This window comes from Oncorhynchus mykiss, chromosome 14, assembly GCF_013265735.2.
Source record: "Oncorhynchus mykiss isolate Arlee chromosome 14, USDA_OmykA_1.1, whole genome shotgun sequence".
Lineage (NCBI taxonomy): Eukaryota > Metazoa > Chordata > Actinopteri > Salmoniformes > Salmonidae > Oncorhynchus > Oncorhynchus mykiss.
This window is the reverse complement of record NC_048578.1, coordinates 13,145,675-13,158,597: the sequence shown is the minus strand read 5'-3', so window position 1 is coordinate 13,158,597 and position 12,923 is coordinate 13,145,675. Positions and strand designations below refer to the sequence as shown.

At 42.7% G+C, this 12,923-nt stretch overlaps 1 protein-coding gene across 2 annotated transcripts; it reads left to right on the top strand.

Moving 5' to 3' along the window:
- Position 1: 1 nt before the first annotated feature.
- LOC110488835 (polyribonucleotide 5'-hydroxyl-kinase Clp1) lies at positions 2-4,919 on the top strand. 2 transcript variants are annotated; one of them, XM_021561257.2, is made up of 6 exons: positions 2-100; positions 1,896-2,161; positions 2,287-2,394; positions 2,565-2,684; positions 2,914-3,051; positions 3,805-4,919. In XM_021561257.2, the coding sequence occupies exons 2-6, from the start codon at positions 1,898-1,900 to the stop codon at positions 4,498-4,500; spliced, it is 1,326 nt and encodes a 441-aa protein (XP_021416932.1). In that variant the 5' UTR covers positions 2-100; positions 1,896-1,897; the 3' UTR covers positions 4,501-4,919. The 2 variants fall into 2 exon arrangements, with proteins under 2 accessions (XP_021416932.1, XP_036798873.1); XM_036942978.1 differs by lacking the exon at positions 2-100 and adding an exon at positions 124-391.
- The last annotated feature ends 8,004 nt before the right edge of the window (positions 4,920-12,923 follow it).

Here is a 12,923-nt window from a genome sequence, read left to right as displayed (position 1 = left end):
TTTAAAAACATGACGTCATATTTGTGCGACTAGTGTCACTCGTCTGTCGTGGTGGAAAGTTTGAAGACTTAGGACAAACTATAAACGTACCTATTTCTAAGTAAGTAACAAATGTAGTAAGGCGGTCACAAACAAATATCTAAATAGCTATTAGTATTCAGCAGGTTATCGCCGGTACCATTCTAACCAGGCATTGTCAGATAGCTAGCCTACACGCTAACATTAGCTAGCTAATTGAACTGCATTTATCTAGCTCTGAGCACTATAGTATTGTTTACTTTTCGCATGATATGTGAGTTTGTACCTAACGTTAGCCTTTTCAAGTTACTATAAAAAGGTAGAAAGAAACAGCCCTCTTGATCAACGCATTTGTAGCTTCTCAACATGTATGGTAAGTGCTGAATAATGATTGGATTGGCACAGTGCCCTCCAGCCATGGCCTATACCAGAGCCTTCTACATTATATATAGAAGTATGTGGACACCCCTTCAAATGAGTGGATTCGGCTATTTCAGCCACACCCTTCGCTGACAGGTGTATAAAATCGAGAACACAGCCATGCAATCTCCTTGGGAAAACAGGCAGTAGAATGTCCTTAAGGAAGAGCTCTGTGACATTCAACATGGCACGATCATAGGATGCCAACTTTCCAACAAGTCAGTCAAATTTCTGCCCTGTGAGAGCTGCCCTGGTCAACTGTAAGCGCTGTTAATTTGAAGTGGAAATGTTTAAGAGCAATAACGGCTCAGCCGCGAAGTGGTAGGCCACACAAGCTCACAGAACGGGAGACGTGTGTAGCACGTACAAATCCTCAGTTGCAACACTCACTACCAAGTAACAAACTGCCTTTGGAAGCAACGTCAGCACAATAATTGTTAATCGGGAGCATCATGAAATGGGTTTTTCATGGCCGAGCAGCCGCACCCAAGCCTAAGATCACAATGCATAGCTTCGGCTGGAGTGGTGTAAAGCTCGCCGCCATTGGACTCTGGAGCAGTGGAAACGTGTTCTCTGGAGGGATGAATCACGCTTCACCATCTGGCAGTCAACGGACGATTCTGGGTTTGGTGGATGCCAGGTGAACGCTACCTGCCCGAATGCTTATGCTAACTGTAAATTTTGGTGGAGGAGGAATAATGATCTGGGGCTGTTTTTCATGGTTCGGGCCCCTTAGTTCCAGTGAAGATAAATGTTAACGCTACAGCATACAATGCTGTACAAAGCATACATTCCAGATGATTCTGTGCATACAACTTTGTGGCTACAGTTTGTGAAAGGCCCTTTCTTCAGCATGACAATGTCCCCATGCACAAAGTGAGGTCCATACAGAAATGGAATGTAGAGGTCGTTGTGGAAGAACTTGACTGGCCTGCACAGAGCCCCGACCTCAACCCCATCAAACACCTTTGGGATGAATTGGAACGGCGACTACGAGCCAGACCTAATCGCCCAACCTCAGTGCCTGACCTCACTAATGCTTTTGTGGGTGAATGGAAGCAAGTCCCCACAGCAATGTTCCAACATCTAGTGGAGAGCCTTCTCAGAAGAGGGGAGGCTGTTGTAGCAACAAAGGGGGGACCAACTCCTTATTAATGCCCATGATTTTGGAATGAGATGTTTGACAAGCAGGTGTCCACATACAACTGGTCATGTAGTGTTTTTGTAAATAAAGCACTCTGCCCTATGCTTGTCCTATCAAAGGTCATTCCAGGGATGTTCATATCCTGTGTCGTGACTTATGAGAGACCACCAATGAAATCTAACATCGCAGCATCTAATAATCAGTCACATAAATCCTGTCCAGAGTGAGTTTATTACATGGCAGAGATGAAACAGACATGTCGGTGAGGTATTAAATGTTGTTCAGGCTAAATCTGACCTTTGTCTCTGTACAGCCATGGTGACTGAGGGCCCAGAGAACACTGGTGAGGAGGGAGTGGGGGCTGGCGCTGGTGGCGCGAGGTTTGACCTGGAGAAGGAGACTGAGCTGCGGTTCGAGGTGGAGGCCGGGGAGAAGGTGCATCTGGAGCTGCTCACAGGATTGGCGGAGGTCTTTGGCTCTGAGCTCAACCGCAACAAGAAGTACACGTTTGGACCAGGTTCCAAGATTGCTGTGTTCACCTGGCAGGGCTGTAGTGTTTCTCTCTCGGGGAAGACAGAGGTGAGAGGCTGTAGAGGAGTAACAGATGGATGAGAGGGATATGTGTTTGGCTGAAGCATCTGTTATTGTTATCTGTAACTGCTAGGAGTGACATATGCAGAAATGTGTAAATCTTTCTCTCCCAGGTGGCGTACAAATCAAAGGACACACCCATGCTGCTCTACCTGAACACACACACTGCACTGGAACAGATGAGACGACAGGCGGAGAGAGACAACGAGAGGGGACCACGGGTCAGTGTTCATCTGTGTGTGTGTGTATTTTTGTCTGAGTGAAGTGGACTTAGGTCAGTGTTTGTGTGTGTGAGAAGTGGACTTGGGTTAGTGTGTGTGAGAAGTGGACCTTGGTCAGAGACACACTGTACGCTCTCTTGTGTAAAAGTTGCTTCAACGTTGTGCCCCAGGTAATGGTGGTGGGGCCTACAGATGTGGGGAAGTCGATGCTGTGTAGGCTGTTGCTGAACTACGCTGTCAGGCTGGGCAGGAGGCCCACACTGGTGGAGCTGGATGTGGGCCAGAGTGGGGTGAGATCAACCAAGCAACTACATCAGCACCAATGACTATGCACAGAGAATAGTATATAGGCAGATTAATCTTTTGTGTTTGTGGATGGTGGTGTAGATACAATATATTGCTACTGTTGCCTCTACTATCACTGCCATTATGCTAATAAGGACAATTACATATAGTGATTGTATTGACTGGCAGTGTCTAAGGTTAGTAATGTTGATGACCATGATACATTCCCTTCAGGTGTCAGTCCCGGGCACAATGTCAGCACTGTGTATTGAGCGTCCGGCTGACGTGGAGGAGGGGTACTCCGTACAGGCGCCGCTGGTCTACCACTTTGGTTCCACCACTCCAGGAACCAACATCAAACTCTACAACAAGGTGAAAGATGAGACAGATAACCTAATACCCTTAACCATAGAGGTTATAAACTCAGCAAAAAAATAAACGTCCCTTTTTCAGGACTCTGTCTTTCAAAGATAATTCGTAAAAATCCAAATAACTTCATCATTCTGACATGACCCTCCAGCATGACAATGCCACCAGCCATACTGCTCGTTCTGTGCGTGATTTCCTGCAAGACAGTAATGTCAGTGTTCTGCCATGGCCAGCCAAGAGCCCAGATCTCAATCCCATTGAGCACATCTGAGACCTGTTAGATTGGAGGGTGAGTGCTAGGGCCATTCCCTCCAGAAATGTATGGAACTTGCAGGTGCCTTGGTGGAAGAGTGGGGTAACAGCTCACAGCAAGAACTGGCAAATCTTGTGCAGTCCATGAGGAGGAGATGCACTGCAGTACTTAATGCAGCTGGTGGCCACACCAGATACTGACTGTTACTTTTGATTTTGACCCTTCCTCTTTGTTCAGGGACACATTATTCAGTTTCTGCTAGTCACATGTCTGTGGAACTTGTTCAGCTTGTCTCAGTTGTTGAATCTTATGTTCATACAAATATTTACACATTAAGTTTGCTGAAAATAAACAGTTTCTTTTTTTGCTGAGTTTATTAAACCATAACTTTGTGGTTGACATTTTACCTGGTGTATAATCTCTAGCCCCTCCCTCCCCATTGCTACCTTTCTCTCACTCCCCCTCCATTTCTCTCCATCTTTGTTTCCCACTGTCCCTCCTAGTTGACGTCGTGTCTGGCCGAAGTGTTCTCCCAGCGCTGTGAGGAAAACAGGAAGGCCAGTGTGGGCGGCTGCATCATCAACACCTGTGGCTGGGTGAAGGGTTCTGGCTACCAGGCCCTGGTCCACTGTGCCTCAGCCTTCCAGGTGGATGTGGTTCTGGTGCTGGACCAGGAGAGGCTTTACAACGAGTTGAAGCGGGACCTACCGCACTTCGTCCGAGTTGTGCTGCTACCCAAATCCGGAGGGGTCGTGGTGCGCTCCAAAGACTGCCGGCGTGAATCTCGGGACGAGAAGATCCGGGAGTACTTCTACGGTTTTCGCAGTGCCTTGTTCTTCCCTCACGCTTTCGACGTGCGCTTTTCTGATGTGCGCATCTACAAGATCGGAGCGCCTTCCATCCCGGACTCTTGCCTGCCGCTTGGCATGTCGCAGGACGACACCCAGCTGAAGCTAGTCCCTGTGACGCCCGGTCGTGACCTCACACACCATGTGCTGAGCGTAAGCTGTGCCGATGAGGGGGAGGAGGGGGCTGGAGGGGTGCGCAGGGGTGTGCTGGAGAGCCCAGTGTGTGGCTTCATTGTGGTGACTAACGTGGACACACAGGCACAGGTGATGACCGTGCTCTCGCCCGCCCCCAGACCCCTCCCCAGACACACACTGCTCATCATGGACATTCGCTTCATCGACCTCAAATAGAGGAGGAGAGAGGGAAAAGGCAATGGGGAGACAGAGAAATGCTGAATGGCTGAAATCCCTGATGGCTTTGTCAAGAGGAGTTTAATTTCATTGGCACTGAGTTTGGGGCAGCAGAGCAGTATATGTTCTGAAAATATTTGGTTTCACGCTCAACTGATGAGAGAGAGAAGATGACACAAGTGTTGGGCAGAGAGTGAGGATAATGGAGGCGAGAGGGGGTTAGAGTCGGTGGAGTGGAATGGCGCTGAGGGAGGAGGAAAATGTCTGTAAATATATATTTTTTAATTCAACTTGATCATTTGCAATGTCAGAAACTGGTGAGTTTTTCTACATGTTCTATCAAGAGTTGTTTTCCACACGAGACTGTTTGGTTATGAATGTTTTTTGTGATTTTAATAAAATGCCTCTGTTGCATCTTATTTTGCCTCTGTGGTGTGTAGCTACATACATTCACTCCAGCATTGTTTTAGATTGAACCTGGGTACCAGTCTTAGCGAACATTCCATTCCTTGTACTCTGTGCCATATTCCAAAGACTGGTCTTTCTTCAATCCTCAAATATTTTCTATCATTAATTAAATTATCCAGGTCCTCTTTGAGGCCCTTCAAGGATGAAGATTGACAAAGCATTAAGAGTAAATTGATACTTTTATCTCTAATCCTTTACATTTGTAGGCCCTTAATCATTTAGATTTTGAAGCTAACAATTCAATGACCATAATAAATAGGTATGGTGTCAGAGGGCAACCTTGTTTTACGCTTCTTGACAATTCAAAGTTCTCAGCGACGTAACCGTTATTTATTGTTTTACATAAGCGATTGTTGTACATGACTTTTACCCATTTTATGAGAGATTCTCCAAAGGTGAAAAAAATCCAGCCACTTATTAACCTCTGGCACCAGTGGGACGCGTCCCACCTGGCCAACAGCCAGTGAAATTGCAGAGCGCTAAAATTCTAAATACACCATTCGTAATATTAAATATTCTTGTAAATACATGTCTTGCATCATTTAAAAGCTTAAAATTTTATTAATCCAGCCGCTGTGTCACATTTCAAAAAGGCTTTACATCGAAGCAAACCATGCAATTATCTGAGGAGAGCCCCCAGCTAACAAAAGTATTACTAGCATATTCCAACCAAGCATTAGCGTCACAAAAGTCAGAAAAAAACAAATAAATTGCTTACCTTTGAAAATATTACTTTGGTGGCAATGCCAATTGTCATAACTCCACAGTGAATGTTAGGCTATAAAAAATATTTTATGAACAAAACTAACACAAAACATTTGTAAACCACTTGCGTCGTGATTTCCGTCTCATTCAACTTTGGACGAAACATTCATGGTAAATACACACACTAAACACACGTTTATCCAGTCATGGTTGGTTTCATTGCAATCCTGTTTGTTAGTAACACAGTCACACTTGATGGCTCTTTTCCCGGGATGTATTGACCGAAACAAACCTGATTTGAAGACACCAATCAATGACATTGCGCACCAATGGTAGGAGCTGTCTATCGTTGATTGACTATTTTGGCCAAATGACCACTGATCATCTTGAAATCTAGCTTGGAAGATAGCCAATGAGCTGAGGTAAACGGCAATATGAAATGGTTATACGTTTGAAGACCAGCCTTTGTCGTAAACTCTGGCGTAAAAGAGGTTCAATCGCCATTGCAAATCCTACTTGACGGAGCCACGAGTGTTACGCATAGCAGTACATAGTGAGGAGCATTTTCAGCAATTTTATATATTTAAATTATGGCGAATAAATCAGGAAAGGCTAAAACAAAGTCTAGATATACAGATGTAACCCAAATTATAGAAGAAATTGACAGAGAAAGCAAGACCGAGTTGCTTCAGGAAGATGAATCTTTCAGCGAGGCAAGTTTTGACTCTCAGGCAGAAGACATGATTCTGTACGGAGAGGATGCCATGATGGACTGGTAAAATCTTCTCATGCCAATGTCGTTATTTGAAATTAATGTAAAATATTATTCATTTGAGATTTTTTTATTTTTAATTTTATTTTATTTGCATTATATACACTCCATTATTGATGATATTTTTAAGGTACACATTGGCTATACATTGTGTGTGTGTGATATATATTTTCAAATTAATTTTATATAAACATGGAATGAAACAGCACTTCACCATAGTGATTATGTTCCCTGTACTCTATAATACATCTGTTTATTTTACGTGTTAATACAGGGCTCATACGTGAAAGTATTCTTACTGAAACTCTTTTTTTCCCCAACAGTGGCAGTGATTCTGATTATGCGCCACCAATGTCTAGTTGTCCATCCCCCTCTGAAGCTTGTTCAACCAGTCGGACTCCTGCTGTCTCTGGCTCCACACCTACCCTGCCATCTAGAGGTTTGAAGTCAGTGACAAAGAAGGGGAGGTGGGGAAGACAGAAACCTGCAGACAGAGGGCCAGAGGGTCATTGGCACTTTGTGTTGGAAGATGATGTGGAACCAATTCCACCAGTTTTTCGACCAAAAAGGCAGCCAGGACCTCACCTAGACGTGACTGCAAAGTACAGCCTCCTTCAACTTTTTCAACAGTTTTTCACCTCGTCAGTTGTTGATTCCCTGGTGTCGAACACCAATAAGTACGGGGCTAAGAAGCAGGCAGGAAAGAAAGAGGCATGGAAGCCCATTTCCATGTCAGACCTTTTCTGCTTTCTTTCACTGGTCATTTACATGGGGCTGGTGAAGTTGAAAACTCTGAGGGACTACTGGTAAACGTCAGCTCTCTATCAACTGCCTTTCCCCACCACTGTCATGTCTTCTATCTCACGGGCGCTTCACATCAGTGACCCAGAAGTTGATGGGGAGAATAACAAGAAGAGAGGCACAGGAAGGTTTGATAGGCTCTGCAAAATCAAACCTCTCTACCCCAGCATCGTTGAGGCCTGCAAGACCTATTTTCAGCCTGCCCAGAACCTGTCCATCGATGAGAGGATGGTAGCCTCAAAGGCCAGAATCAGCATCAAACAATACATGCGTAACAAACCAACCAAATGGGGCTACAAACTGTTTGTTTTAGAAGATTGTGTGTGCCTACACTTGCAATGTTTTTTGTTTATGAGGGGAAAAACAGTTTTGCTACCGGTAATGGACTGAGTTATGATTCCGTTATGGAGCTATTGGATTTTCAACTGCTGGGGAAGGGCTACAAACTGTTTGTGGACAACTTCTACACAAACCCTACCCTGTTTACAGAGCTGAGGAAGCTGGATGTGTGGGCTTGTGGCACCATTCAGACCAACAGAGTGGGCTTTCCAAAAACAAAGGTGAACGACATGCCTAAGTGGGCTGAGCGGGGTACCATGTGATGGATCCGTGAAGATGGCCTGCTCTTTGTAAAGTGGATGGATACCAGAGAGGTGGTCATGTGCACAACTATCCACAAGTCCTTCAGTGGTGATCACGTCGTCAGGCGTGTAGGACGGTAGCGGGGCATGGACCACAAAAAATGTCCCCATTCCAGCTGCTGTGAAGGACTACAACTAGGGCATGGGAGGTGTGGACCTGTCAGATGCACTGATAGGATACTACAATGTTCTCCAGAAGACCATAAAATGGTACAAGACATTTTTCTATCATTTCATTGACTTTGCTGTGGTGAATGCCTTCATCCTCCAGAAGGAAATGGCCAAGAGCTGAGGACAGCCCCCCATCTCACAGCTAGCCTTCAGGGAGCTGCTCATCTAGGAGCTTGCTAGTTACAGCAAGTCCACTGTAGCACCTTCTGTCCCCTCTACCTCTGTCCCTTCTGCTCCAACCAGTGGTGTTCACCTGCCCATCTCTGCAGGCATGAATGTGCCTCAGGGCAAAAAGGGCACAGTAGGGAGATGTCGTTGTGCCCTTTGTCACAGGAAATGCCCCATCACCTGCACCACCTGTTCAGTAAGCCTCTGCTTTACAGCAGAAAGAGACTGCTATTGGCCATGGTACCAGCATCACAATATTGTGTAGAGGACTGAGGGTCTTCACAATATTGTACGTAGAAAATGTGTAAATAGTTACCCTTGTTATTTAAAAAGAAAATCTATATATTTGTATTTTTAAAATATTTTTTATATATTTTTGGGGTGTGTGTGTTAGAATAGCATTTATGTATTTTGTATATAGTTCTTTCCTTCAAAATGTATCACTGTACTTGGGTACATCTGTGTGGGACACCTGGGTGACTTCATGCTCAATGTCATGTAGCTCGCTCATTTTTGAAGTTATCTGTCTAAAACTTTGCTCAGCTATTGTTGCCATCTTATGTTCTTCATTCAAATCATCCCCAGCATCCTATATGTATGTTTGGCTGTTCTTATTCATTTGAAAGATGATGCAGCAACAATAAAAAAACTGAAAACGTATGTTTATTTCCTTGTATTTTCTTTTCCAGATCTATTGTGTTATATTCTCCTACATTCAATTCACATTTCCACAAAATTCAGAGTGTTTCCTTTCAAATGATACCAAGAATATGCATATCCTTGCTTCTGGGCCTGAGCTACAGGCAGTTAGATTAGGGTATGTTTTTAGACGGAAATTGAGAAGAAGGGGGGCTACCCCGGAGAGGTTAACAGATTCTAGACGTACATCACTATATCAAATGCTTTCTCAAAATCTGCTATAAAGATTATACCTGGTTTTCCTACATTCTCATAGTTTTCCATTATTTCTAGTAGTTGTCTCGGTTGTGTTTAAGGATTCAGTTTTATAGTGATGAACAATGTCGGGACAGACGTTTTTTATTCGATGAGCAATACATTTTGCCAATATTTTTGCATCACAACATCGAAGGGTGAGGGGCAATGTTCCCTCAAATTTATTTTGGCACTGATCAAATTTCAGGTCTACTGACTGCAAACTTGAACATTGGGGAAATGTTGTGCAACTTCCAGTGCACGTTTACTGTGAACACTGAGGCTGTACCTGCTTTAAGTTACAGTTTCAGACAGTGGTCAAGTAGGCTACTGTGGCTATTTGATCATAATGCAGACCTACCAGAGTGACCAACCATCAAACACAATAGAGAAAATGTGTTCATAACATTTTGACACGGAAATAGCTGTTCTATCATTCAGCCTACAGTAGCAGCCAATGTGTGGTGTTCAATGTAGGCCTACATTCCATGACACAACATGCAGGGCTTGACATTAACCTGTTTATCCACTTGTCCTTTAGAAAAGGAGGTGATTGAAAATGTTGTGTTTGATGCAACAACAAAAAACTTTATATGCATTATTCCCAGACCATTATTACAAAGAATCAGACAAAGTATGCTACTGCGACTGCCTACTGCTCTTTATTCAACTCGCTTTTCAAAGATGTCTAGAAATATACACGTTTTGTGCTCTTGTAAGAAGCAATCACTCCCCCATTGTTGACTACAAATGATCTATAACTGGGCTAATAACTCACTAACAAACATGCACAGATGGCTACATGCAGCTCTCGCTTTGGTATCAAAACAAGCGCATCTATTCAGGAAACCGCTCATGCTGAAAACACAGTCCAGTTCAAAGTCAATGGCACAGCTCCATATATGGCAATGGTCTAATTACAAATAGGCCTACTGCAGCGCTGATTGGTTATGCTTCACTTGTCTGTGTAGACTTGCATCTCAATATAATCTCACGTTTACAACAAAATCTCTTGCACAGTTTGTTTTGTTTTGGTACGTTGCATTGAAAGTGGCTAATAATGCGTTGATTCAATCACAACTCCCAGAGTAAAGGGAAACGTTGATAGTGTTAAGTAAGGGGGGAAACATCACAGAAAGTTGAGTGAGGTTCTCTGTGGGAGCTAATATTTATTCTGCTTGGCAGTCTGTGGGGAGCTGCGTACCCTTTCACACTCGCAGCTTAGAGGGAACATTGGTGAGGGGCCTCCAATTGTTTTAAAGAGACTGGGTATTTGTATCACCCACCCACCCTTTTTGTGTGTGTGACAGTTTACCATTTAAATACCAGTAATTAAAACATGGTAGTAATGGATCTTTCAGTAGTTCACAAAAAGTTTGATACAGTGTCTACAGAAAGTATTCACACCCCCTTGATTTTCCCCCACATTTTGTTGTGTACAACCTGAATTTAAAATTGATTAAATTGAGATTATTGTGTCACTGGCCTACACACAATGCCCCATACTGTGAAAGTGGAATTATGTTTTTAGAAATGTTTACAAATGAATTACAATTGAAAATATGAAATGTCTTGAGTCAATAATCAACCCCTTTGTTATGGCAAGCCTAAATAAGTTCAGGAGTAAAATGTGCTTGGCCAGTAATACATTGTATGGACTCACTCCGTGTGCAATTATAGTGTTTAACATTTAAAAAATGTATTACCACTTCGTATCTGTACCCCACACATACAATTATTTGTAAGGTCCCTCAAGTCGAGAAGTGCATTTCAAACACAGATTCAACCACAAAGACCACTGAGGTTTTCCAATGCCTCGCAAAGAAGTACCCCTGCACATTGACTCGGTACCGGTACCCTCTGTATATAGCTTTGTTATTGTTATGTCCATTTATTTTGTTTTTTGATTGATTCCATTTTTTTCCTCACTTAATTAAATATTTTATTGAACTGCATTGTTGGTTAAGGGCTTGTAAGTAAGCATTTCTCGGTAAGGTCTAATACCTGTTGTATTCGGCGCATGTGACAAATACAATTTGATTTGATATGCACATATTGGTAGATGGGTAAACAAATTTAAAAAGCACACATTGAATATCCGTTTGAGCAGGGTGAAGTTGTTAATTTCACTTTGGACAGTCCCTACAAAGATATGTGTCCTTTCTAACTCAGGGATTTCACTATGAGGCCAATTGTGACTTTAAAACAGTTACTGAGTTTTAATGGCTGTGATAAGAGAAGACTGAGGATGGATCAAGAACATTGTAGTTACTCCACAATACTAACCTAATTGACAGGGTGAAAAGAAGGAAGCCTGTACATAATAAAAATATTCCAAAACATGCATCCTGTTAACAAAAAGGCACTAAAGTAATACTGCAAAAAATGTGGCAAAGCAATTCACTTTTTGTCCTGAATACAGTGTTATGTTTAGGGCAAATCCATTACTGAGTACTACTCTCCGTATTTTCAAGCGTAGTGGTGGCTGCATAATGTTATGGGTATGCTTTTAATCGTTAAGGACTGGGGAGTTTTTCACAATAAAAATTAAACGGAATGGAGCTAAGCACAGTCAACATCCTTGAGAAAAATCTGGTTCAGTTTGCTTTTCACCTGACACTGGGAGATTAATTCACCTTTCAGCAGGACAAATAACCTAAAACACAAGGCCAAATATACACTGGAGATTCTTACCAAGACGACATTGAATGTTCCTGAGTGGTCTAATTACAGTTACAGTGGGGCAAAAAAGTATTCAGTCAGCCACCAATTGTGCAAGTTCTCCCACTTAAAAAGATGAGAGAGGCCTGTAATTTTCATCATAGGTACACTTCAACTATGACAGACAAAATGAGAAAAAAAATCCAGAAAATCACATTGTAGGATTTTTAATGAATTTATTTGCAAATTATGATGGAAAATAAGTAAGTACAGGCCTCTCTCATCTTTTTAAGTGGGAGAACTTGCACAATTGGTGGCTGACTAAATACTTTTTTGCCCCACTGTATGAGTTAAGTTGGCTTGAAAATTATGGCAATAGTTGGAAATGGCTGTCTAGCAATGATCAACAACCAACCTGACAGCTTGAATAATTAAAAAAATAATACATGTGCAAATATTGTACAATCCAGGGGTGCAAAGCGTTTAGAGACTCACAGCTGTAATCATTGTCAACGGTGATTCTAACATGTATTTTTTATTTATTTAATCAGGTATGCTAGTTGAGAACAAGTTCTCATTGACAATTGCGACCTGGCCAAGATAAAGCAAAGCATTGCGACACAACCAACAACACAGAGTTACACATGGAATAAACAAACATACAGTCAATAATACAATAGAGAATGTCTATATACAGTGTTTGCAAATGAGGTAGGATAAGGGGGGTGAGACAATAAATAGGCCATTTTGGCAAAATTATTACAGTATGGCAAATTAAACACTGGGGTGATAGATGTGCAGAAGATGAGTGTGCAAGTAGCGGTACTGGGGTGCAAAGGAGCAAAATAAATAAAATAAATAACAATATGGTGATAAGGTAGTTGGATGGGCTATTTAGAGATTGGCTATGTACAGGTGCAGTGATCTGTGAGCTGCTCTGACAGCTGGTGCTTAAAGCTAGTGAGGGAGATATGAGTCTCCAGCTTCAGTGATTTTTTTGCAGTTCATTCCAGTAATTGGCAGCAGAGAACTGGAAGGAAAGGCGACTGAAGGAGGAATTGGCTTTGGGGGTGACCAGTGAAATATACCTGCTGGAGCGCTTG